Genomic DNA, 27424 nt, shown 5'->3' with positions numbered 1-27424 from the left:
GGGGAAAACTGGGAGAACTGACAGAGAAAGGGACCTAGACAGAGCCCTGGAGGGGACAATGTTTGAGTCAGAGATGCTGGGAAAGGTTGAAGGCAGAAGAAGAGGGAGGCAGAGGATAAGATGGTTGGATAGCATCACGGACTCAATGGACACGAATTTGAGGAAACTCCGGGAGATGGTGAAGGACAGGGAAGCCTGGTGGGCTGCAGTCCGTGGGGTCACAATGAGTCGGACTGGACTTAGCGACTGCGTGGACACACAGGAGAAATCAATGAGATGGCCAGACCCCAGGGAGCAGGGGACCCAGGAAGCTGAGAAAGGCCAGGATTCTTGGCAGGAAAAAGGGACCAGTCCTGTGGAAGGTGCTGCTTAAGAGTCATGGTGAGAGGCTCACAGAAAGGAGTCGATGGACTTGATGAAGCTGCAGATAACCAGTGACCGTAATGAGAGTCGTTTCAGTGGCTTCTTGAGGCTGCTACGTAGTTTGACATGGGATGTGAAGAGTCAGAGGCCAAAGAAGTAGAGGAGCTTAAGTAAACAATCCTTTGAGATTTGGCTCTCAAGTGAAATGAGGAATATGGAAAAAGGCAGTGCTGTTTTTGTTTAGGGAGGGCACTGCCTGGATGGGAGCAGACCTGCTCACGGCTTGGGTTGATGACAAGTCCTCAGGAATGACCTGGAGGCTGAAGTCCCTGTTGCCTAGAGACCATTGATAGTCAAAGTGAAGGTCCAGGCTGTGTGGTTTTCTTATGCATCAAGGTTAAAAAGTGTTTTTCTTGGAAGTATTGGAATTGGGTTGTCAAATTTCATCCCAACAGAGAAATTTCTAGATGCGTATTCTAAAAATCAGACCTCTTCCTCCATTCCGATTCCACTGCCATGTGGTTCTGATGCCAGGCACGGTGTTTTCTCATCAGCATCTTTCAGTGTACTGATTGCCTATAGAGATCCTTAAGGTGTGAAAACTATTTCCTGCAGCGAACACAGCATTTTAGTTTCTCTGGTTGGGGGGTAAACAACTGTCAGGACCGCCTGCCCATGAGGACCTCTGCGTCTCCTGTCTTTTCTTTTCAGTGGAGAGAGATGACGCTCTGTCTTTGTCTTTTAAGCACATATCACTAAATTTCTTTGCTGCTTCTCTTGTATTTCATATTCCAAGTAGTAGTGCAAAATCATTTTTAAAAGACATTAAATTGTTTCTCAGATAGTTCAAAAAATTTCCGAGATAGTCACTATTGCTCTGATTGGTTAATGCTTGCTTTATATATGATGGAAGATAAAGGGAACTTCAGTAGTTGTGAACTAAGATATCTACTCTTTATTACTGTCCTTAAAAAGTTAGTACCTCCCTCTGGACTGCTCATCTAATCATTTTACTCTGGAACTTTAGTGGGCAGGTTTATTATGTAATATGTCCACAGGGAAATAGAAGTGAATACTTTTAACTTTTTATACTCGTTGTTTGGAATTCTAATAGCCTTGGGTAGATTTCTGTTTCACTCCTGGCTTGAAATACTTCTTTTACACCATCAGGAAGCATGTTAATTCATCACAGAAATGCGTTTAGACTTGGAAAACACTGGCAATTTTAAAAATGTGATCATTATGGTCCCAAACAAGGTTGAAGTTTTAACTCTGATTTTCTCTAATAGGCTGAAACTGTGTGAAGCCAGCCAAACGATTTGCAAATCATCATTTCATGTGACTTTGCTTCTTTTTCCTATGCCATATTTTGGGGTAAGCCTCAACTGAAACTGGATTCATAGGGTATATTTGATGGCTGCTTGTTACCTCCCCAAATAGGACTAGTGGACTTGGAACCACTGATGACGCAGAGAAGACCTGAACCCAGAAGGTTAAACCCATTGCTGCATTTTCCAAAAGTCTGCACAATAATCCTTTCAGGCCAGGTTTACTTAGGATAAGCAAACACCTCTGTGTAAGCTGCCTGCAAGTCTCATATATTTTTGATCGAATCAAGTGTGCCTTGTCAGAGTTGATTAAAGAGAAAATAAATAGCACACCCATCATGATTTTAATCACCCTTTTTATTCTCTTTAACTCATTGTATTTTTGTTACTGTTGTTGAAATTTGTATGGCATTAGTGATGTGGTTTCTAAACCGTGTGCTCAGGCACCCCTGAGGCACACCAGGATAGTTTAAATTTTCAAGGGGAACATAGTGACGCTGAACACCTGTCAGATACCACGCACAGCAAATCAAGGTAGTTTATGGTTTCAGTATTAGGTGGCGCTGCCTTCCTTTGGTTGCCAAGCTGGGTTTTTGGCAGAGGTGGTGGCGGGGAAATCAAGACAGAACAGGAAATGTGCATGGTGGTGTTGAATCTGGGTCTAGAGTTTGTGCAGACCCAGTGCTCAGCAGATGCACTGACTACTGAAGGCCCATAGTTGGTCTCATTGTAAGTGGCTACTGGGGCTTCCCTTGTGGCTCAGCTGGTAAAGTATCCGCCTGCAATGTGGGAGACCTGGGTTCGATCCCTGGGTTGGGAAGATCCCCCGGAGAAGGGAAAGGCTACCCACTCCAGTATTCTGGCCTGGAGAATTCCATGGACTGAATAGTCCATGGGGTCGCAAAGAGTTGGACAAGACTGAGCGACTTTCACTTTCACAAGGGTATTGTGCAACAAAGCTCGGGAGCCTCCACATTTGTGGTTTTATTTTTTGCAGGTAAAGGTTTGTAATCATGTTGGAGGAGGTATGTTCAGTTTGTCAACAGTTTTCCTCCAGCCATAGAAATCAGTAAGTCTCATAGAGATGGCTGGTGGATGGGGATCCCTGAGCACAGGAGGACAGTGGCCATCATCCTGAAATCTCACCTGTGCAGCTCACAGAGGCCTGCTTTCCATCCTCTGCCTTTGCTTGCTTCCTTTGTTGATGTTTATTGTTGGTTTGCTTTATTACTTTTAATTCAGTGAGGTTGGTTTCTTTGGTGGGGAGAGTGCAGCATTTAGTTGATTCTAAATAAATGTTCAATTAATGTTTGTCGAATGAATGAAGTAATTTAATGAATGTCTTATCTCAGTTCATATTAAACCTCAGCAGCTGTATGTGGCATTTCTGCAAAAGAGCTACCAGCTCCTAATTTCTAAGAAATGCGAGGTTAACCTTTAAGTGAATTTTCTGATAACTTATAAATAATCTCTGTTTAAAAGTCAATAGTTATAGCACAAGGAACTACATTCAAACCCCTAGGGTAAACCGTGATGGAAAAGAATGTAAAAAAGAGTGTATATATGTGTATAACTGAGTCACTTTGTACAGCAGAAATTTGTACATCGTACTGTGTGCTTAGCCGCTCAGTCATGTCTGACTCTTTGTGACCCCATGGACTGCAGCTGGCCAGGCTCATCTGGGCGTGGAATTTCCCAGGCAAGATTGTTGAAGTGGGTTGTCATTTCCTTCCCCAAGGGATCTTCCCGACCCGGGGATCAAACTTGCATCTCCTGCTTGGCAGGCAGATTTTTTACCACTGAGCCACCTGGGGAGCCTCATGATTTTATAGGAGAGTATATTTAAGTCTGCTATAACCTCCTGGATCTTGAAATCATTGTAGAATGACTACAAAAAACAGAGCAGTTGTCACCAAAAGGACTCGATCTAGAATCAGTGCTCTGCCACTGACTAGTCCCCAGTCAGTTCATTTACATTCTCTCAAAACAGATTCCTCATCTGTAAAACGGAGTTATGAATTCCTCTCTCATAAGAATATTAGGAGAATCCAAAGATAAAATATATTTGAAAAAGATCTGTCAATCAAAATCATGGAGCATTCTCTCTTTATAAAAATATAAGGATTTTACTTATGATAACATGAAAAAGGCCATACATTGTAAATCAACTATATTTCAGTTTCAGTTCAGTTCAGTCACTCAGTCTTGTCTGACTCTTTGTGACCCCATGAATTGCAGCATGCCAGGCTTCCCTGTCCATCACCAACTCCCAGAGTTTACCCAAACTCATGTCCATTGAGTCCGTGATGCCATCCAACCATCTCATCCTCTGTCATCCCCTTCTCCTCCTGCCCCCAATCCTTTCCAGCATCAGGGTCTTTTCCAATGAGTCAACTCTTTGCATGAGGTGGCCAAAGTATTGGAGTTTCAGCTTCAACATCAGTCCTTCCAGTGAATACCCGGGACTGATCTCCTTTAGGATAGACTGATTGGATCTTCTTACAGTCCAAGGGACTCTCAAGAGTCTTCTCCAACACCACAGTTCAAAAGCATCAGTTCTTTGGCACTCAGCTTTCTTGATAGTCCAACTCTCACATCCATACATGACTACTGGAAAAACCATAGCCTTGACTAGACGGACCTTTGTTGGCAAAGTAATGCCTCTGCTTTTTAATATGCTATCTAGGTTGGTCATAACTTTCCTTCCAAGGAGTAAGCGTCTTTTAATTTCATGGCTGCAATCACCATCTGCAGTGATTTTGGAGGCCAAAAAAATAAAATCAGCCACTGTTTCCCCATCTATTTGCCATGAAGTGATGGGACCGGATGCCATGATCTTAGTTTTCTGAATGTTGAGCTTTAAGCCAACTTTCTCACTCCTCTTTCACTTTGATCGAGAGGCTCTTTAGTTCTTCTTCGCTTCCTGGCCCGAGGGTGAGGTTATTGATATTTCTCCCAGCAATCTTGATTCCAGCTTGTGCTTCATCCATATCTCAATTTAAAAAAGTAGAAAAAGACTCAATAGTCTGCTGGGGAGTGGGGAAATTGAGTGAAGGGCGGTCAAGAGGTACAAACGTCCAGTTATAAAAGAAATGAGTACCAATGAGGTGATGTCCTGGAGAAGGAAATGGCTACCCACTCTGGTATTCTTGCCTGGAGAACTGCGTGGACAGAGGAGCCTGGTGGGCTACAGTCCATGGGGTCGCAAAGAGATGCGACTAAAGCGACTTAGCACAACACACAATGTATATTCTCTGGTTGAAAGTGTCCAGAAGTCAGAGTCAGGTCTCAGTGGTTAAAATTTGAGTTTGCCTTCCTTCAGTACACACTCCTCAGGAAAAGACCCAGTAGGAGAGGAAAAAAGTGGTGAGAAACCCAGGAGCACACTCGGGGGAGACACTACTTTCAAGTACATTTCAGCCTTTTATCCTCTTAAAAGGCAAGCTGCTGCCAGGCATGCCCTCACATAATTAGTATCATTAATGAAACATCTAGTTTCATTTGCAGAAGGAAATTTTTTTGTTTTCCAGTTCTCAGAAGGTTTCAGTTTTGCATCCAAGCAGTTACTTATCTTTTTTAATCACAGCTTGACTTGATGGAGTATTTTCTGGTCTGACTAAGAAGGGCAGCTCAGAGTAGACCTTGAGAATCACGGCATTCGTTGTTTTTTGCCCTGTATTTGGAGTCTGTGACTGTTTGCACAGGACTTGGCAAATCCATCACTTCTGAACGAACACACTTGCTCGTGTCAGGTTTAGGTCCACGCCCAGGATGGGCTGTGCTAAACCTGTGCCGTTACTGCCCTTGACAGACTTGACCCTCTGCTGTCACGTTACATCTGATATCTACATTTAGGTCCATTTAACTTAACCTCATAAGGTGTCTTCTTCTTCATTCATCACTGGCAGGGTATATTGTGCTTCGTTTGCTTAATTCTAATTTATCTCCTATGGTATATATTCGAAGTGGCGTCACAAGCAGGTCATAATGTAAGTTGCCAATGGGATAGCAAAACAAATGTACCCCGAGTAACCATGAAAGGCCTGCCTCCCTTCTCGTGCACTGTTAGCTGAAGAGATGTACTTATCTTGCGTGAAATGGTGTATCATTTCATCTTAAACCAAGCTGCACAAGTTGGAGTGTCTGAGCGCCTTGGCCATGTGGTTGTTGACTGAATCTGAACACCTGTTGGGTCTTCAATTTTTAAATGAATGGATGTGTCCCCTATAAAATGGTAGTAAGCGAAGAGAATTATGTAGAGTATTTAGATGAAGCTAAATTTCATTGATCCAGATTAATTAGAGAGATTATCTGTCTAAGTTAATGGAAAATAAAGTGTGTTTGGATATCTTTTATTTTCACTTTTATGTCCACTGAAATCATGAGAATTAGGCAAACTATACATTGCTTAGTGCAAATCCTTAAGGGAGCTGATTCATGGCTAATAAAATTTCAGTTTTAAATAGTATATATATAATTACACGTTTCTAAAATTTCAAAATGCATGAGACACAACACTATTGTATATATGTCATTACACGTGAGGCAGAGGGGTCAGGAAGACACAGAATCCAGCATCTGTTAAGCCTGTTGGACAGTCCAGGACCACTTGGTCCCCTGGGGTTCTGAAAGAGTGGAACCTCTTTAGAACAATTAACCTTCATTCAACTCACAAAGACCAAGGAGATAGTGGCTTCTGTTGGGTATTGGTAAACATGTAAAGTTCAGCTAATCACTGATTGGCTGACCGAGTGACAGATGTAGTCATTCAGATGTCACCGAGCCAGCAGACTGTGGGGAGAAGGCAGTTTGGACCAGACAGAGACAGACTCTAATGAAAGTGCTTTGTGGGACTTCCCTAGTAGACTAGTGGTCAAGAATCCTCCTGCCAGTGCAGGAGACACATGTCCGATCCCTGGTCCAGGAAGATCCCACGGGCCTCAGAGCAACTGAGCCCATACACGACAACTCCTGAGCCCGTGCTCTAGGAGCCATGAGCTGCAGCTGCTGAGCCCCCTAGAGCCCTCCCACTGCAGCTAGAGAGAGCCTCTGCAGCAACGAAGGCCAGCACAGCCAACATTAATTAACTCATTAATTAATTACAAAAAGGAAAGTCTAAATATTTTTTTTTTTACAAAGTGCTTTGTAGTCACAGGTGAACTCCCAGTCCAGCTCTGTGAAACCCAGGGAGAGGGGAGAAAACTATCTGCGAGCATTACTTTGCAGAAACTGCACAATAATCAGCAAGACAGAAATGACTGCACCCACTTTGGGGCCTGGAGTTGGACTGCAAGTTATGGAAGTGGCAGTTCCCTTCCTCTGTAGAGTTTCTTTTGTTGCTTGTCTCTTCCCGTGGTGGAGAGGGAACTAAGCTCGGAAAGCTAAGATTCTTCCACGAGCTTGAAATCAGGAACGAACTGGATGAGAGAACAAACGTGCAAAGCGATGTGAGCTATGGGTCTCAGTGGAGGGAGGCTTCAGCAGTCTCCTTCCACTACGTTCTAAATATTGGAAACTCGATGTTTGGTCTTCTTTTCACTATTCTAAACTATTCATCAAGCCAGTTTTCTCCCCATCAGTTTCAAATTTGCAGTCCCCGAGCTGAGACGTCCAAGTCTGGGTTTCTGCCTGGTGAAGTCAGCTTTCCCTTCTTCTAGGAAAGGCGTGTTTTCAATGACTTAATTGTGAGAGGAACTTTCTGTCAAGATCTTGAGTCTCTTCTTATTGGCTTGTAATGAACCAAGTGAGGAAGTGACTCTCAAACACCCCTGCAATTTTACCTAGCTGTGATACTGAACTTGAACCCTGAGAAGATTCTTTAGCCTTAGCCCTTTATCCCAAATATAGCTGAAAAAATAGCATAATTCAAAAGTGATGTATGCTGTTTCAAAAACTGTATGCTATTCAAAAAGACTTAATAATAACAGCTCTAATAGAAAAGAGAATAATGAAAATAATCACCATTGCCAACAGTACTATCTATTTCTAGTGCCCTTTTCCATAGGAAATCAAATTGCATTTGACACTCAGTTTTTAATTCTAGTTGAACAAATCAAAGCCTATTAACAACCATTGTTGAGGTGGTTGGTCTTTCCGTTTTCTTCCTAACTTTCTGTCTTAGCTCAGGCTGCCATAACAAAACACCAGAGATGGGGGGTGCCAACAGGAGATATTTGCTGCTCACATTTCTGGAGGCTGGCAAGTCTGAGACCAAGCTGCCCAATGATTAACTTCTGCTGAGGGCCCTCTTCCTGGCAGACAGCCCCCTTTTTCTCATGGCAGAAAGACAGACAGAGTCTCTTCCTTTCCTGGTAAGGACACTAATATCATAAAGGTGGACATTCATGACCTCATCTAAACCAAATTCTCTCTCAAGGGCCCCAGCCCCTAACACCATCACACTGGGAGTAGGGCTTCAGTATATGCCTGCTTGAAGGAACCACCCCCTCAGTATATGTTTTCAGCCCATAATGCTTTCTGACTCTCACCACAACCCGACGGACCACACCCCCCCAAGCTCCCCTGTCCTTGAGATTGTCCAGTCAAGAATACTGGAGTGGGTTGCCATTTCCTTCTCCAGGGGATCTTCCCGACCCAGGGATCGAACCCATGTCTCCCTGCATCGCAGGCAGATGCTTTACCACTGAGCCACCAGGGAAGCCCTTTCTGACTCTACTCCTCCTCATCTGGAGGGATGTTAAATTATAAGAAGGTTCCAACATGTGATCTGAAAGTCACTGGATGTTATTAGCCAAAGCACCATGTGTCTGGTCTGCACTAAAAGACAGACAAAGAGCCAAGTCACTGGAAAAGACCCTGATGCTGGGAAAGATTGAGGGCAGGAGAAGGGGGCGACAGAGGATGAGATGGTTGGATGGCATCACTGACTCAACGGATGTGAATTTGAGCGAACTCTGGGAAATAGTGGAGGACAAAGGAGCCTGGTCTTCTACAGTCCGTGGGGTTGCAAAGAGCGGGACATGACTTAGCGACCAACCTACAAGAGACTGATAAAAAGCAGAGATCCTGAGGCCAGGGCAGAGAGTGAATGTAATTCTTTGGGGATTGCAGGAAATGCCGAGGAGACAGGATGGGGATTCTCTGCAGCCGTGTTTGAGAGCTCAGTTAAGGGAGATTGTACCTGATCATTTTCTCTCCCAAGCAAGAGCATTGTTTTATTTAAGCCAGATTTGCTGCATATGAGATGCAGTGAGCTTGCTGAATATTCATTTGCAGCTCTGTTCATCAAGTTCTTAGAATCCGTTTTATTTTCCTTTGACTTATAATTGGTGTTTTTGCATATTTATGATCTGTTTGTTTTAAGCTGAGGACCTGTTTTAAATTCTGTGATGTCCTTTCTCCCCCGGCCCTGTGCTGTTCACTCACAGAGAAACCACAGCTTTGAGGGATGGGGTTTCCTCGGTACCAGGAGCCTCACCCCACACTCAGCTGGCATGTACGCCACCTGCTGACCTCTGTGAATGTTATAGTTCGCAGCCCTGAACCTAAGATACGAATGAGAGTACTGAACAATTTTAAAACTCTTTAAAACGGTCACAGAGGACCTGAGTGGCCACCAAATCCTTGTGATAATTTCTCAAATGTTTGAAGACAATGTCCTTTTCCCAGGTGAAATAACCGCGCGTGGGAATTAAAGACACAGATGTAGGTAAAATAGAGAACTGGTGAGAAGCTACTGAACAGCCCGGGAGCTCTGCTCAGTGCTCTGCGTGACCTGCATGGGAAGGACATCCAACTAAGAGGGGACGTGTGTGTGCAAATAGCTGATTCCAGCTGCCCAGGTGGCTCAGTGGTCAAGAATCCGCCTGCCAATGCAGAAGACATGGGTTCAGTCCCTGGGTCAGGAAGATCCCCTGGAGGAGGAAATGGCACCCCACTCCAGTGGGCTACAGTCTATGGAATCTAAGAGTCGGACACAACTTAGCAACTAAACAGTAACAAATAGCTAATTCACTTTGCTGTGCAGCAGAAGCTAACACAACATTGCAAAGCAACTTTACTCCAATTAAAATTAATTTATCAAAAAGGAAGAGTCCTGCTCAGCACAGGACTGGTGGTTTATGCATCTCCTGAGAATCACGGACAAGTGCTGATGATTCCTCCCCTACTCACGTCAAGTGACGACGGGGATGTGGAAAGTGACAGAGGACCCGGCCTCTGTGACGAGTGGGCGGAGTCCGGTTTGCACAGACTCTGGAGCATGGGTCATGCTCCATTTCAAGGCCGAGTTTGCATCTTCAGGGAAAACCCAGACTGCTGTTATTACCTTAAACAATTTATTTTCTTCACGATGTCCCTTGAGAATCCGAGTTTCCCCTCCTATTTTCTGAGAGATGTGAGAGTGGCTAAATGAAGCAATCAGATAAAAGAAAGCATCAAGACAGTATGATGTTATAAAATAAATCCAGCATTGTGAAAATAGGGTTTTTTACTGTGTCTTCTGCTTAACAGTTTTCTAGGAAACAAAATGCTGTGATATTAGTTTTGAAAAGAAAATCTCAACCACATCACTTCCTTGTGCCCTAGGTTTCCTAGAGTGATTATATGAATGCTACCCTTTGAAAGAAAAATGCTCTAGGACATCAATCACATTTGTAAATGTGTGTAGTTATTAAAATACCAGTACTAATTCTATTAACCTTAGAATACGGTACTTTAGGATGAAAGCAGGTATCAGGAAAATACTTGTAATTTGATTAAATTTTCCACCAGAAGAGAAATGGCATAACTACTTGGCATTAAAACTCTTAGCTGTTTATTTCTTAAACATTCCCTTTGCATATCTGAATAAAAATCCATAAATGCATTATGTCCGATTATCTGTAGCCACGGAGAGTTGGAATTACATGTTGTTTGAAGCAATGCCACATCTATTGCCCAAATTAATGAACAAATGACCAAAAGAAGGCTTTCCTTAAGCACCTTGACATCGCAAAGCTGCCAGGGTGCTGGGTCAGGCCGACTGTGTGGTAAGAGACACCCCTTTCGTACTCCCTGCTAGGGGAAACCAGGGCACTGAGGATGGCTTCATTCAATTCCGTTGCTTCCATTTGGTTCTTATTTTGGAGGAACTGACTTGCTAAAATGTTTGCATCTTTGTTTGAAGGCATTTTTAAGGAAAAAAAAGAAAAAGCTCTCATAGATAAGCATGGTTATTATTATTATTTCCGCTGCACCTAATAAGGAGAGAGACAGTACTTCTAATTCTGGGCCATCTGGTTTGTGTTAGGGCTTCTCCTTCCTGCATTCTTTGGGTCGCTGTTCTTCAAAGCAAACCCAGCAGTGACACAATTTGCAGAATCTTTAGTGAAGTAAGAGATGGTCCTTTTGCAGAAGCAAAGGGTGACAGGGATAAAGTAAGATCATATGAACAGTTGAGTGTTCTTCCTGGGCAGGACAATTATAGGTTGTTTTCAATTTTTCTGTATTTTCTCTTTCCCCCCCAATTTTTGTGAACCCAAATTGTTTTTATCAACAGAGAAACAAGTGATGTGCTTTGAAAAGTTTCTATATTCTTACATAAATAGTACGTAATGGGAAATATCCCTTCTCCAGGCTCAGTGAACACAGATTCCATGTGACGACAGTCTGTATCAGTCACCTAGTGTCACAGTAACACTATGTAAGAACCATGAAATCTCAGTGCCCACAGGAGTGGTCTATGGGTTGGCTGCCTGTCTCTGTTCCAAGGGTACCTCATCTTCCTGGGACCAGTGGGATGACCGGGACATATTCTTTTCCTGATGAGACACAAAAGAGGCACCCCAAACATGCCAGACCCTCCAAAACTGGGCTGGATCTGGCTCTCAGTTACTCCCACCCACATTGCTTAGCTGATCACATTTGTTGTTGTTCGGTCACTCAATTGTGTCCGACTCTTTGCAACCCCATGGACTGCAGCACGCCAGGCCTCCCTGTCCTTCAGCATCTCCCAGAGCTCGCTCAAACTCATGTCCATTGAGTCGGCAGTGCCATCCAACCATCTCATCCTCTGTCGTCTCCTTCTCCTCCCGCCTTCAATCTTTCCCAGCATCAGGGTCTTTTCTAATGAGTCAGCTCTTTGCATCATGTAGCCAAAGTATTGGAGTTTCAGCTTCAACATCAGTCCTTCCCATGAATATTCAGGATTGATTCCCTTTAGGATTGACTGGAGTGATCTCCTTGCAGTCTAAGGGACTCTCAAGAGTCTTCAACATCACAGTTCAGAAGCATCAGTACTTCAGGGCTCAGCCTTCTTCATGGTCCAACTCTCACATCCATACACAAGTTACTAGGAAAACCATAGCTTTGACTATATGGACCTTTGTCGGCAAAGTAACGTCTCTGGTTTTTAATATGCTATCTAGGTTTGTCATAGCTTTTCTTCCAAGCGGATCACATGGCTGAGCCCAAAGATAAGGGAGGACAGCCAAATCACCTGTGAGAGGGCATGGATCCAAGATGCAGATGGGATCCATTTTTGTTAAGTAAATGAAAATGTTGGTTTCGGTACAGAAATAAAATTACCCTTGGGCAGAGCCATCTTTTTGGAGACTGTTGCCCATGTACCTTGTGTTGTCGAGGTCGTGAATGGTAAATACTCACCCTGTTGCCTGGCTCTTTGTGTCCTCAGATCCTGGCCAATGTGATCATCTTCGTCTGTGGGAACCTGGCGGGGGCGTACCATAAGCACCTCATGGAGCTTGCTCTGCAGCAGACCTATCAGGACACGTGCAACTGCATCAAGTCCCGGATCAAGTTGGAATTTGAAAAACGTCAACAGGTAAAATACACGTTCGGTCTTACTCCCACGTTATCTGAGATGTGATTGGAATGATGTTGTCACTGCTAATGTCGAGTGTGCAGATCATCCACTCACAGGCATTAGCAGGAAACCAGGGTAGCTGTCTGGTTGTCCTGCCCACCCAGCTTTGGGCTGTATGCCCAGTGGATGAATTGTAAACCGAAGAGCAAAGATAGAATCTTCAGACTCAAACCCAGCCCCCACTCCCAAGATCACCCACATGTTGACAGTTACATCAACCACCATCAACACGTGGCTGGGGAAATTCAAATAATGATGATAATGATGATTGTTATAGTGACACTTGGTTAAGACACTCACTGTTGGTTACAGCACATTTCTCTGTGATAGTGTTTGTGGCCAGGGTTTGTCCCAGCTGAAATCTGCCTTTGCCATCAGCAACACTTCGTATAGTGCCTGTTTTCCACCTGGGATGTTGAAAGGGGGTGAGATGATGAAATGAGATGAGATGCTTGAACTTGTCCTTGAGGGAGATGATTGGAGTTGGGAGGGAGGGTCTGGTAGGGAATTAGTTGTAGTGTCAGGGGCTGTCCTACAGTCATTGCTGCGGGTGATACATGGACACATACATCAGGAGAATACATAGGCTCTGATGACACGCTGTAAAAATAAGAACTGGAGATAAATTGGGGGTGCAAGGAGCAAAGCCATGTGGTCTCATCCAGGATGGTGGCCAGCAGGTGAAGCTGCTTTGGAGGGGAAACCAAGCAGGGGTCCTGTACTTGACACGTTTAACTTCAGGTCTCAGCAGAAGATCCACGTGAATAGTTTACTTTTCACCCTTGAGTTTTCGAATTTATCAGTAGGAACCCAGTTTCCATCTCTAAAAATGATGGTTAGCATGACTCTTTAGCATGAAACCCACACTCCCTTCTCTGAGCACATTCATCAGTATTTAGCACATAATTGTGTCACTATCATTTGTTAAATTGTATTTAGTCCATTTTATGTAATTGCATTAAAATGTATTATGGTGGTGACAGCAAAAAAAAAATCCCTTAGATACTGATACTAGACTTTTATTTGTATATGAACTGATGAATAGTAATGTACTCCTTTTTGAAAACAGGGAGTTCTGTTTGTTCATCCAATAAATATTAATTGAGCACCTAGATTGTGGAGGGCATGATTCTAGGCATTGGGGTGTGGCTGTAAATATTGCTTTCTCACTGATATTAGCAAATCTCATGGTTTGTTTTAAAAACATTTTGTTTTGCAACATATATAGCAAAAGTATTCAGTAATTACTGTTTACTTCTTTGGTCTCTATGTATATCAAATTCTGGACTGCATTAAGAGAAATAGACAGTTGTTAACATGGAACAGTTAACCAATACAACTTCATATACTGTGCATTTATCCATGTTCAGCAATGGTTCAAATCTATGTTCTAGAAAATTCTGTAGTTTCAACACATAGCACTTAGTGTTCACAGTTGTTCGCTCTAGAGTTCAAGTGTTTTAGGGTAGACAGTTTCCTTTTTCAAACAGTGGTGACTGGATAAGTTTGGTCCTGCTAGTCATATTTAACTTTCTTTTCCATCACCTTCACCAAGGTTAGGAAGAACTGAAATTCCAAGTCAGAGGATTGTATAACCTAATATTTATAGTACCAGCTTTGACAGAACACTAAGTCAGGCTGTTGACCTTTTCTACACTGCCTCTTTCCATGAAGAGACCTTGACATACAAGACCAGGTGTCATCCCTTGTCATGATGATCGGTGGGTCCATGCTGTCAGAAAGGCCCTGCTGTGACCTTACGTGGCTCCAGAACTAGACCAGTGAGGCACACCTCATGTTACAGACTTTATGGGACCATCATGGGAGATACTATTAGGGCACCTATTTGCAAGTTCTAGGAAAAAGAGTCAAGGATCTTTTTTAAAATATGTAAGGAGAAAAGGGACACCTTGAAGAAAAAAAGAAGAACTTGTACGAATAGTTTGTAGTTGTTGTTGTTCAGTCACTAAGTTGTGTCTGAGTCTTTGCGACCCCAGGCCTCCCTGTCCCTCACCATCTCCTAAAGTTTGCCCAAATTCATGTCCACTGAGTCCGTGATGCTATCCGACCATCTTATCCTCTGCCACCCTCTTCTTCGTTTGTCCTCAGTCTTTCCCAGCATCAAGGTATTTTCCAACGAGTTGGCTGTTTGCATCAGGTAGCTAAAGTATTGGAGGTTTAGCTTCAGCATCAGTCCTTCCAGTGATGTTTAATAAAATATAATTTGACACAATGTGTGAATTTTTCTACCAAAGTTGGGAGTCAGCTCTCAGGATCTGGGGCCCAGAATGCAGTACTTCTGTTAAGATTTTGGAAAATACGTTTCTAGGATAGAATAAAGGTCCTTAGTTGTTTTTTTTGTTTGTTTGTTTTTTTTCAGACCAGCATGTAATTAAATGGGAATGAAAAATTCCCATAGTTAATAAAATCAGTAAGGTATGAACATATAGATTCAAGGAAACAAACAAAAATTAGCCAATGGCAATCTAGGTGCCCTTCATACAGAAGAGTGGTCTCAGAGACCATGACACTGGTGTTACTGCAGACCAAATTAAGGTCCGAGGATTCCACATGTCGTTTCTTATCCATCCGCTGCCACAAAACATTTTTTTAAAAAAAGTTTCTTCAAGTATAGTTGATTTACAGTGTTGTGTCAGGAGTATAACAAAGTGATTCAGATATCTATCTATCTATATATCTTTGTATCTATAGATAGATATCTGTATATGTTATATGTATAGGGGTATATTTGCTTCATTCATAGTCACTGAGGCAAACAACAGCGTCCTTGAGAGTGCTACATTCAGGGGTAGGGGGTGTGCTGAGTAGCTGCAAGATAATTTGTTTCAGCCCCCATTTGGATAAAATCTATGGCATCCATTTTAACGCTGTATCTGCAGTTACCACAGAGCGACTTGACGCTCTAGAGGCTGAGGGCCGCCATTTTGAATCGTTACCGGGTGCCTTTCACAGCTTCACCCCCTGCCGTGCTTAGACCTTGGGGAAGAGGGCAGATGTCCCGTGAGCCCAGGAAGCAGGTCCTTCTGCAGCCCTGCTCGGGGTTATCAACAGATGGTTGAGATTACTGGGAAGGGTCTAGGGATTCTGCAATCTTTTCAAAATCGCTCAGCTCTGTACTTTCTTTTCTTCATATTTTGTGCTTTTTTTCCCTAGATGCAAATGAGGTAAATTTCTAGCAATTAAAACCATTTTTGAACAACGTCGCTATTTGTACTCCAAGATTTGAGGAGAAGAAGGAGTGAAAACCGTTAGCAGAGGTTTTCTCAGTGTTCGTGTTCTTTCCCTAAAAGTGCCCTCATGGTTAAACACTAATTTTTTTTTTTCTTAGTAAGTGGGAAACTTAATGCAGTCAACTAGCCTTGGGGCCACCTTTGGGGCCTGACAGTGGTGTGTTTTGACTTTTATCTTAAGTTGCACATCCTGCAGTAAAAGCCATTTCTTATACACCTTGTCAGTGCAATAGAGGCTCTTTCTCAAACCTGAGTCAACAGCGGTGTTTCTCCCCAGAATATGTCATAGACGCTCAGGAATTGATGAGAGCTGGAGTCAGGGCAAAACAGAAACCCTCTCTCTTAACTGCCGGGGCAGTGGAAATAAATGTGGCCTCTGTAGGACTGAAAACTAGGTTTGCTTTTTTTATAGACAGAAAATAAACACTCTTCAATTTATATGTTGTCTTTGTTTTCAAGTAATGTAATTGTGAGAATCTTTATGTGGTCTGCCTTCTTCTGCAAACACCCTATGGATTGAATATGATACAATATGCCTTTCAGTGGAGAATACTAGTCAAGTGAGGTGGGGACACTGTGTTATTCCTGAATCTGTTCCGCACTGTGGGCTCTCAGTGAACCAGTAGGCTTCCTATGTCTCCTTGGGGGCAAAATGTGCAGATTTCAATGGAACAAGTAAGTGGTCCTTTTGTGTTCATGGTTGGGTAGATAATAAACGTACCCATCTTTATCCTGATATGATAGCCGGTAATATTAGGGCATTACCAGATGTATTGCATAAATCATTTAAAATGCTAGGTAGAGTGTGTTGGAGTTGTTTCAGGTTTGAGATGCTAAAATATGGTCCCTTTTCATGAGGGAATGGAGAAAAGAAGGAATGACATTTGTTTGAGTCCTCTTAATGTGCCAGGCTGTCTATTTAGTTCTTTCATATTTGCTGTGGTATCAGTTTCCTATTGCTGTTGTAACAAATGGCCACAAGTCCGGTGGCTTAAACAGAACAAAATGCAGTATTGTCAGATGGCTAACAAACACATGAAAAGATGCTCAACATCACTCATTATTAGAGAAATGCAAATCAAAACCACAATGAGGTATCATTTCACACCAGTCAGAATGGCTGCTATCCAAAAGTCTACAAGCAATAAATGCTGGAGAGGGTGTGGAGAAAAGGGAACCCTCTTACACTGTTGGTGGGAATGCAAACTAGTACAGCCACTATGGAGAAGAGTGTGGAGATTCCTTAAAAAACTGGGAATAGAACTGCCATATGACCCAGCAATCCCACTGCTGGGCATATACACCGAGGAAACCAGAATTGAAAGAGACGCGTGTACCCCAATGTTCATCGCAGCACTGTTTACAATAGCCAGGACATGGAAGCAACCTAGATGTCCATCAGCAGATGAATGGATAAGGAAGCTGTGGTACATATACACAATGGAATATTACTCAGCCATTAAAAAAAATACATTTGAACCGGTTCTACTGAGATGGATGAAACTGGAGCCCATTATACAGAGTGAAGTAAGCCAGAAAGAAAAACAACAATACAGTATACTAATGCATATATATGGAATCTGAAAGATGGTAACGATAACCCTATATGCGAGACAGAATAAGAGACACAGATGCATGGAACAATTTTATGGACTCTGAGGGAGAAGGTGAGGGTGGGACGTTCTGGGAGAATGGCATTGAGACATGTGTATTGTCATATGTGAAACAGAGCACCATTCCATGTTCGATGCATGTGACAAGGGCTCAGGGCCGGGGCAATGGGATGATCCAGAAGGATGAGAGGGGGAGGGAGGTGGGTGGGGGGTTCGGGAAGGGGAACACATGTAAACCCATGGCTGATTCTTGTCAATGTATGGCAAAAACTATTACAATATTGTAAAGTAATTAGCCCCCAACTAAAATAAATAAATTTATAAAAAAAAAAAAAAATGCAGTATTGTATAGTTCTAGAGATCAGAGGTCCGAAATCAGTCTCATGAGTTCTGTCAAGGTGCTGGCAGGGCTGGACTCCTGGAGGCTCTGAGAGCAGAATCCAGTTGCCTTTTCAAGCTTCTAGAGCCTTCCCGCATCCTTGGGTCCTAGCCGCTTCCTCCATCCTCAAATTCAGCAGCAGATTCCAGTCTCTCTCTTCTCTCTCTGTCTTTCTCTTCACCCCCTTCTCAGATCTCTGACTGTCTTGCATCTTCTTCCTACTCTTTCATTATCCCTCCTGCCTCCCCACATAAGGATAATCCAGGAAAATCTCCTGATCTCAAGGTCCTTAATGTAATTATATCTTTGAAGTTCTGGGTTTGCCATGTAAGGTAAAATAGTCATGGATTTTGGGGGTTATTAATTGAACAGGGTGCTTTGTACAGGTTTGTTATTCAGCCAACTATCCTGTCTTCTTAATATACTTATGAACTCTATTACTGAAGTCTCTTTTCCCACTTAAGTCAAAGTCACTGTCAAGTTACTTGTCCAAGACCACTCAGCACTTAAGTGTGGATATTTCTACCTCTCATGTTGGTTCTGCCTAAGTTTTTTTGAGTTATCTTTGAGAATAGAGATTTTTCTTAGCCATTAAGGACTTTTTAAGTTAACTATGTTGTTTTCCATTACTAGTTACATAAGAAAGCATAAGACAGCATCAAACACTTATCTGACGTCATTAGATTATGCATTGCCATGGTAAGCAACATATTGTCCATGAGAATGTTAGAAATTTACAAGAAAGATCATTCCCACAAGAAGCCACAGTGTTAAATCTGTCTGTGGCTGGATTTCCATTCTGTGGTGGACCCTGGAGGCAGACCACCTGAGCTGAATCCTGGTTACGTTATCTTTTTATATGACCTTGGTTGAATGCCCTCACTTCTCCATGTCTTAGTTTCTCTGAGGGAAGTTGTTCTACTTAATCTCTTACCAAATTTCAGAGTCTTTCTAGCATTCAAAATGGTGTCCTGTTAAGAAAGTGATCATGAGCTGGTCTTGCATTGAATTCTTATGACGTAATGCCCTCAGTTCAGTTCAGTTCAGTTCAGTCGCTCAGTCTTGTCCGACTCTTTGCCACAACATGGTCTGCAGCACGCCAGGCCTCCCTGTCCATCCACGACTCCCAGAGTTTACCCAAACTCATGTCCATTGAGTCAGTGATGCCATCCAACCATCTCATCCTCTGTCATCCCCTTCTCCTCCCACCTTCAATCTTTCCCAGCATCAGGGTCTTTTCAGATGAGTCAGTTCTTCATATCAGGTGGCCAGAGTATTGGAGTTTCAGCTTCAGCATCAGTCCTTCCAATGAATATTTAGGATTGATTTCCTTTAGGATTGACTGGCTTGATTTCCTTGCAGTCCAAGGGACTCCAACACCACATTTCAAAAGCATCAATTCTTTGGTGCTCAGCTTTCTTTATAGTCCAACTGTCACATCCATACATGACTCCTGGAAAAACCATAGCTTTGACTAGATAGACCTTTGTTGGCAAAGTAATGTCTAATGGCATAATGCCCTAACATTAAACAAATCAGTTGCCACCCTGGCCAAACCATTGACTGTGCTGAGACTGGAGGGAGAGATAGGTGCTGGCTATGCTATCCCCTGAGTGCTTTCCATAATAAGTTCCCTTCTTCTTTGAAGCAAACAGATCAAACAGAAAAGTTCTGCTTTGTCTGCTAGAACATGTGATGGAGAGTCCTCCCAAACACTTTTTTACCAACCCCATGTCACTCCGTTGGGGAGTTTACCTTTCACCAGCAGAGTGGATGGTGTGAGGCAATCACACGGCTGCCCACGCTGCAGGACTCGCCATTTACCCCAGCTGTCTGTATCTGAATCGGCACATGGAGTCCAGGGTGGAGCATCTCACGGTATATGCCTCTTGATAAAAACCAGATTGGGTGAGCTCAAGAAGAGTTCAAGCTAGTGAGACTTTCTCACTGCACTTCCCGAAGTGTGAAAGCAGCAAGTTTTAGTAGAAATGTTACCCGTGACCTTTGGGTAGGATCATTCTACCAGCAGAGATAGCAGACGATGTCGTTGTTCAGTCGCTCAGTCGTGTCCGACTCTTTGCGACCCCGTGGACTGCAGCACGCCAGGCTTCCCTGTTCTTCACCATCTCTTGGAGCTTGCTCAAACTCATGTCTGTTGAGTCAGTGATGCCATCCAACCATCTCATCCTCTGTCGTCCGTTTCTCCTGCCTTCGATCTTTCCCAGCATCAGGGTCTTTTCCAATGAGCAGAGGATGAGAAACACAAAGCATCACACGGTGTGTATAGTTGGTTTGGATAGGCTGACCCCACTGTGTCCTCAGAGACCTTTAATGAAACTTTCCTCCCAACCCCACCCCCATCCGCTTTTTATCCATTTTATTTAATAATCACTGTATAGTTTTTCCTTTGGTATCTCCTCCTTGAAGAAGTTGTACCTGTATAATTCTTGGTCACCGCTTCTTTCTGTTATATTAACTGACGAGTTACATACTTTTCTCTAGGTATCGTTCCCTTGATGGAGAGGACATAGTCCACAGGCCACCACTTTTTCTCAGCACTCCTTAGTAAAAGATCGAATGACATAGAAGATAGCACCTGTTTTACTCGGAAGTTGTAACAATGAAGGATTGAGATAAAAGAGTTCTCTTCACAGTGTTTACCATTTGAATGCATCGGAATGGAGTTCAAGAATTGCTTGAGCAGTTTGCACTGCATTGTATCCTACTGATTGCTTCAGTTCTCACGAATCTCAGATGTTATGTCTCATTGAGAAATACCAGGGTAATATATTTCAGGATGTTGCAATGTATATTATGCCATAAGGCTTATGGGTACTTTTGATGAGAAATGAAAATGAATTCCAGAAAAAATATAAAAGTAACTCTCAACCATCAAGTCTGAAATACTTTCTGATGAGTCCTTTAGTTAAAATGGATGGGATTAGAACATATTTTCAAAGACTGCAACGAGGGCCATGCTGTGAATGTATACTCTGGCTCCTTTAAGGAGAAATCAACAATTCCACATGATGATCAAGGGCAAAGAGGAGGAAGACAGCCGGAATCACTGTCAAATCTTGATGCCTAATGAAGACTGCCACTGCAGGAGGCTAGTAATAGGGGCTCAAAATAGCACTAGTGTTCATTCTATAAAAAGTTAGACATCCTGTTCAAAACGGAAAAAGTAAAATAGTTACAGTAATTAATCAAGCTGATTTTTAATTAATTAAATATATGCAAATGCCTTTTGTATCATGACAGTAGAAAAGCTGGGCTTCTCTGGTGGCTCAGACAGTAAAGAATCTGCCTGTAATGTGGGAGACCTGGGTTCAGTCCCTGGGTCGGTAAGATCCCCTGAAGGAGGGCATGGCAACCCACTCCAGTATTCATGCCTGGAGAATCCCTATGGACAGAGGAGCCTGACAGGCTGCAGTCCATGAGGTCTCAAAGAGTTGGACATAACTGAACAACTTAGCATAGTAGAAAAGCTATATGGTAAAATAAAACCTCCAGAAATTTCCTCCTTATGAGCCCCTTGAGCAAAACCCCCATCCAGTGTCCGTGGTCAGGAAGCCATTCACCTGTCTTGCTGGAGAAACACCTGGGGAACATTTATATTACTCCAGATTATCACAGGTTAATCTTTGTTGATAATACTGTTGCTGTTTAGTTGCTCAGTCGTGTCTAACTCTTTGTCACCCCAAGGACTGTAGCCCTGCAGGCTTCTCTGTCCCTGGGATTCTCCAGGCAAGAATACTGGAGTGGGTTGCCATTTCCTTCTCCAAGGGATCTTCCTGACTCAGGGATCAAACCTGTGTTTCATACCTCCTGCATTGACTGGCGGGTTCTTTACCACTGAGCCAGCAGGAAAGTCAGTTGATAAGACTAGAGAAGTGCGTGCACACACACACACACACAAATAGAAGTTGCACCCTCAGGAGGTTGTGATATTTTTGGCTTCTGAAAGTTGTCAATTTCCCTTGGAGATTGTCTGTTTTTTATACCCTGTGATGCAGTGTTTTGATGCTGACAAGATTGTATATTAGGCAAAAAAAAAAATCTAATGGAAATATTCACGTAAGATCAACATCACTTGACATGAGTAAAAGAAACCCAATAAAAATGAGTCCAGCATCAGTCATTCTAGTTGCAGTCTCCATTCTTCTGGTATGTGTCACACACCAGAGAAAACTCAAAATCAAAGTCAAATGTCAAGTCTCCTGTGATTGCAATCATATCTTACTTCCTGCAGACGTAATCACAGGTAGTCCAGAATACCTGATAATGGAGAAAAAGGCTTTTTGAACTCCCTGGCATGGGAAGTTATTGATTTTCTGTGTTTAATAGTTCGTCACCATGAGCACAGTCACAGATAGAAATACCTTCCATGGCCCTAGGGCTGTGTTTGCTGAGCCACGCACCCCCTCAATGTTTTTAACAAATTGAAAAGTATGAGTTAGGAGCTTTAGAATTTTGTTCGTGTGTATATGTTTTCAAACGGTGTTGTTCTCTGGAGTTTTCCCTTTTTAAGTTGTCTGAAAACTTCTGTTTCACAGTTTTGTCTTTGATCATCTGCCATGTGCCAGGGGATCAGCCCAGGGAACAGAGTAGCATGTTAGTAGTCGGCTAAAGGGCCCCTGTGTCGTGTCTTTGGGCTTAGAATGGCAGGAGACGGACCATAACTGTCTGAAGGCAGAATTCTCATGAGAAGATACAGAAAGAGGATGCAACAGGGCTAAGTGGGATAAGCAGAGGGGCCTGTTGGAGGGGCCAACCAGGGGCTTCTCTGGGGACGTGACAGCCGAGTTGTAACATGAATCCCGGGAGGATGCATCCCTGTGAGGACAGGATGAGCAATGCTCTCAGTGGGAGTGGGCCTGCAAAGGTCCAGGATTGGCCTGTTTGGGGGACACAGAAGTCAGTGGGCTTGTGGGGTAAGAGAGGAGAGTGGAGGGGAGACAGGAGCTAGATGCCGGTCCACATACGGGGCCTCACAAGGTGAGTGAAGGACTTGGGGCTTTATTAGATGTGGAGTGGAAAGTTAGAGAAGCGTTTAGAGTAAGGCAGTGACACGAACCGGCTAACATTATGTTTATCTTTTTGTTGTTAATTGAAGTGTAGTTGATTTACGATGCTGTTAGTTTGTGCTGTACAGAGGAGTGATTCAGTCATATAGACATTCTTTTTATTTCCCCCATTTTGATTTATCAAAGGATATTGAACATCGCTCCCTGTGCTATACAGTAGGACCATCCTCTCAATATATATATACTAGTTTGCATCTGCTAATCCCAAATTCCCAGTCCTTCCCTCCCCCATCCCCCTCCCCTTGGACAACCACAAGTCTGTTCTCCATGTCTGTGAATCTGTTTCTGTTTGGTAAAGAAGTTCATTAGTATCACTTTTTGGATTCCTGATATAAGTGATATCATATGATATTTGCCTTTGTCTGACTGACTTCACTTAGTATGACAATCTCTAGGTCCATCCATGTTGCTGCAAATGGCTTTATTTCATTCTTTTTTATGGCTGAGTAATATTCCGCTGTATATATAGGTACCGCATGTTTGTCCATTCATCTCTCAGTGGACGTTTAGATTGTTACCATGTCTTCGCCATTGTGAATAGCGCTGCTGTGTACATAGAGGTGCATGTATCTTTTTGAATTATAGTTTTCTGACTAATATTCTTAAAGGATCTCTCTGGTGACTGATGGAGAATGGATTGAGAAGGAAGTGCAGGCAGGATGACCTCCTGAAAGCTATAGCGATAGTCCAGACCTGAGCTAGGAAGAGCTTGGGCCAGAGTGGACATATTCAGGACTTATTATGAAATGAAACCAGTAGAGATCACTGTTGGATTAGATGTTGGGTGAGAAGAAAAAATAATCAAGAAAAATTCCTAAATGAAAATTCCAGCAATTGGATCATGATTGGTGTGCCACTTCTTAGATTTCAGGGTCTCTGGGAATGATGTTGGTTGGGGATTGGGAGTGGAGTAGAGATCAAGAGATGAGTTTTGAACAGAAGTTTGAGATCCCTAGTCTATGTCCGAGAGGAGACGCCACGCTGGCAGTTGTAAATAAAATCCAGAGCCAAAAATGTAACTGTGGAAGTCATCAGTGTAGAGTCGGCCTTTAAAGGACAAAATGAGAGTCCCTCGGGAGAGGTTAGGGTTAGAAAAGACAAAAATGAGCCAGGACCAGTCCCCAAAGCACACCAGTATTTGAGAAGCGATAAGAGGAGAACTGTGAGCCATTCACTGAAAAAGATCACCCATTATATGAGGGGAAAGCCGGAGAGTGTGGTTCAGCAGAAGCCAAAGGAGGGAGTTTAGGGGCCAGCATTCAGCTTGGTCCAATGGTGAGTCGCAGAGGGCAGGGTGTGGAGAAGTGACTGCTAGTCCTGGCAGCCTGCCTGTCACCTGGGCAGAGGGGTTAAATTGAACAGGAGGTGAGGTGAGGAAGGGAAGCTGTGAGTACTGACGGATCTTTTGACATGCATAACAGGAAAGAGGAGCCAAGAGTGCTCCTGTTTTACCGTTTAGCTTTTCTACTGCAATGCAGGAGATCCTCGTTCGATTCCTGGGTCCAGAAGATACGCTGGAGAAGGGATAGGCTACCCACTCCAGTACTCTTGGGCTTCCCTTGTGGCTCAGCTGATAAAGAATCCGCCTGCAATGTGGGAGACCTGGGTTTGGTCCCTGGGTTGGGAAGATCCCCTGAAGAAGGGAAAGGCTACCCACTCCAGTGTTCTGGCCTGAAGAATCCCGTGGACAGAGGAGCCTGGCGGGCTACAATACATAGGGTCACACAGAGTCAAACACGACTGAAGCAACTTAGCACGCACACAGCACGTGCCAGATGACTTCATTTTCTAGAGAAGTGGTGTAGAATAAAAGCAGGAATATTTTATCATTGACTGTAGAATGAGCTCAGACCAATCAGATGAAATCTAAGGCCCCAGACCATGCAGGCATCTCAGCCCTGAAGGAAATGACCATTCTTTGAACAACTTTTAGCTAATCGTGTGACATCTTTGTCACTCGGGACAATATCCAATGGTTGCAGGAAGAAAGGTGCATTAAAGCAAAATGCAAAGTCCAGTCACATGATGCAGGGTGCCACCCGTGAGGGTGTCCTTGCCTGGGCTCCTCTCAATGGCCCTTCGAGTCCATGGCTCAGGAGAAGTCAGGACGTGGCCACCATCGTGGCAGCTGCCTTTACTGCCAGATGAAATGACATAGGTGAATTTCCCAAAGGTGTCGCCCTTCTAGGAGGCCTGCCTGGGGCCCACTCCTGAAACCTGACTGTGACTTCTTTAGTGGCAAGGGCTGTCTATTATTTAATTATTTTTCCTTATGTTCATAGAACATGGCACAGTTTTCTGCATGAAATAGGCCAGTGCTCAGGTCAATCAGTCGGGTCCAACTCTTTTTCAGCCCCACGGACTGTAGCCCACCAGGCTCCTCTGCCCATGGGATTCTCCAGGCAAGAATACTGTTGTGGGTTGCCATGCTCTCCTCCAGGGGATTGTCCCAGCCCAGGGACTGAACCCGTGTCTCCGGCATCTCCTGCATTGGCAGGCGGATTCTTTACTACTGAGTCAACTGCCAGGGCACATACTATTACACACCAGCTGACAAGACACATTGGTATATCCTGTGCTGTCTCTCTCCCTCCCCACCTCCTGTCTTCTCTGAGTTCAACCTTTATCATGCAAGTATTAATCATGTAGCTACATGGAAGTGGTGGTTTAACTTGGTTATTACCAGTGGTCCCCAAATAGGATCCTCAATGGTTTATAGCAACCCCTGAACTCCTGAGTGATCCATCACACACCATCTTGACTCACCGTTCACACATCTTTCCTTCTGTCTCTTCTGAACTCTCTGCAGGTAAATGTTCGTATGAGTCAGCTCTGAATGAACCCCAGTGCTGTCAGATACGTCTTTCCGTTATGAGGCTCGCTTAGATGGTTATTCACGAAAGTGATATTTGGCTGTGTTAAATCCTTGGAAAGAATAAACAGCAAAACTCCGCAATTTCCTGTTCTTCCAGGCCCATATGCCTCTCCCAAAAAGTTTCTAGTGCAATTTTGGCTGAGATGTCTCTATGAATGTGTGTTGTTTTAATCTCATTGTCATAGAAGGGATCAACATCTTTCCAGTAGGAAGCGTACACACAGATTGTGTGTGTGTGTGTGTGTTATGAATGATGAAGTTTTATGTCAGAGATAAAATACAAGTGTGAAATCACCCAGCTGTTAAGTTGATCCCGATCTGCTGAAGAACATGCATTTAAACCAGCCTGTATTGAAATGTTTGGCTCATGCACACAATTGCGATAACAATTTGCAGGATAATGAATCCTTAAAACAGCATTAGATTTTGACATTGATGAATACAGCACTTAACATAATTACTATTTCAGCTCTCTCCTGGTGAATTGTATTATCAAGTTGAGAAGAAGTGTTTAGGGAGAATATTTAGGAGTGGGTGTTCTGAAGGGTAGGTCAGCACAAATGTCAACAACAGATTCTACTCTTTTTTTTTTCTTTTATTTATTTATTTTTTACTTTACAATATTGTAGTGGTTTTGCCATACATTGACATGAATCAGCCATGGGTTTACATGTGTTCCCCATCCTGAATCCCCCTCCCACCACCCTCCCCATCCCATCCCTCTGGGTCATCCCAGTGCACCATCCCTGAGCACCCTGTCTCATGCATTGAACCTGAACTGGCGGTTCATTTCACATATGATAATTTACATGCTTCAGTGCCATTCTCCCATATCATCCCGCCCTCGCCCTCTCCCACAGAGTCCAAAAGAGTATTCTACACATCTGTGTCTCTTTTTCTGTCTTGCATACAGTGTTATCGTTACCATCTTTCTAAATTCCATATATATGGGTTAGTATACTGTATTGGTGTTTTTCTTTCTGGCTTACTTCACTCTGTATAATAGGCTCCAGTTTCATCCACCTCATTAGAACTGATTCAAATGTATTCTTTTTAATGGCTGAGTAATATTCCATTGTGTATATGTACCACAGCTTTCTTATCTACTCTTTAAAAGGGGCAGAGAGGAGCTCAAAACTTGGGCTCTGAAGAAGTAACACTTTCAGATGAGTGAGCTTTTTGAAAAGCTGTGAGCAGGATTTTGAACACTTCCTGAAAAACAGAAGGGGATCCTTTCATTAAAGAGCAATGGACTTCATCAGATGATATATGTGCACTTAAAATGGGACAACTTCTATAGCAGAGGGAACTGAGAGATCTTTCCAAGGTGCTGATGAATAATGAAAACTAATTTTAAGCTTGCTTTTAAATGAAGTTTGCTTTTTATATGTGTTCATGAAAAATGTTCCTATCATTTCCCATGTAAATTGGCATGTAGATTATTACATGTAAACCATGTAAATTAGCATCGTCTGCCTTTGATGACATCACACTTTTGCTTTATTTCATTGAGAAAGGAAAAATAAGAGACTAGGCTCCAGGGGACAAGGCAAGCATATTATCAAGCCAGAAAAGAGAGTACCAATTCTAAGATATTTTATGAGTATTTTCTCTAGAGAATGATGAGTTTAACCATTTTGTGTCTTACTATCTTTCTTTATTGTTGAAAGAGAGAGCAGTGGGCTAAATGGTCTTCTATATCT

The 27424-nt window shown here is 43.1% G+C and overlaps 1 protein-coding gene and 1 long non-coding RNA gene across 7 annotated transcripts in view; both read left to right on the top strand.

Moving 5' to 3' along the window:
• ADCY2 (adenylate cyclase 2) overlaps window positions 1-27424 on the top strand; it is a 436561-nt gene that overhangs the window by 210390 nt on the left and 198747 nt on the right. For all 6 annotated transcript variants that reach the window (XR_014062213.1, XM_081520577.1, XM_081520578.1 and 3 more), the window contains one exon: window positions 12325-12474. Coding sequence is in view for 5 of the 6 variants with exons in the window: in XM_081520577.1 (XP_081376703.1) it covers window positions 12325-12474 (150 nt within the window). In the remaining variant the exon portion in view is untranslated. The remainder of the gene's footprint in view (window positions 1-12324; window positions 12475-27424) is intronic.
• LOC145517636 (uncharacterized) lies at window positions 14143-20614 on the top strand. Its single transcript, XR_014062220.1, has 2 exons — window positions 14143-16777; window positions 17723-20614. It is a non-coding gene; the product is annotated as an uncharacterized LOC145517636 (long non-coding RNA).

This window comes from Giraffa tippelskirchi, chromosome 8, assembly GCF_054371585.1.
Source record: "Giraffa tippelskirchi isolate mGirTip1 chromosome 8, T2T-mGirTip1v1.2.pri, whole genome shotgun sequence".
Classification (NCBI taxonomy): domain Eukaryota; kingdom Metazoa; phylum Chordata; class Mammalia; order Artiodactyla; family Giraffidae; genus Giraffa; species Giraffa tippelskirchi.
This window is presented reverse-complemented; position numbering and strand designations above follow the sequence as displayed.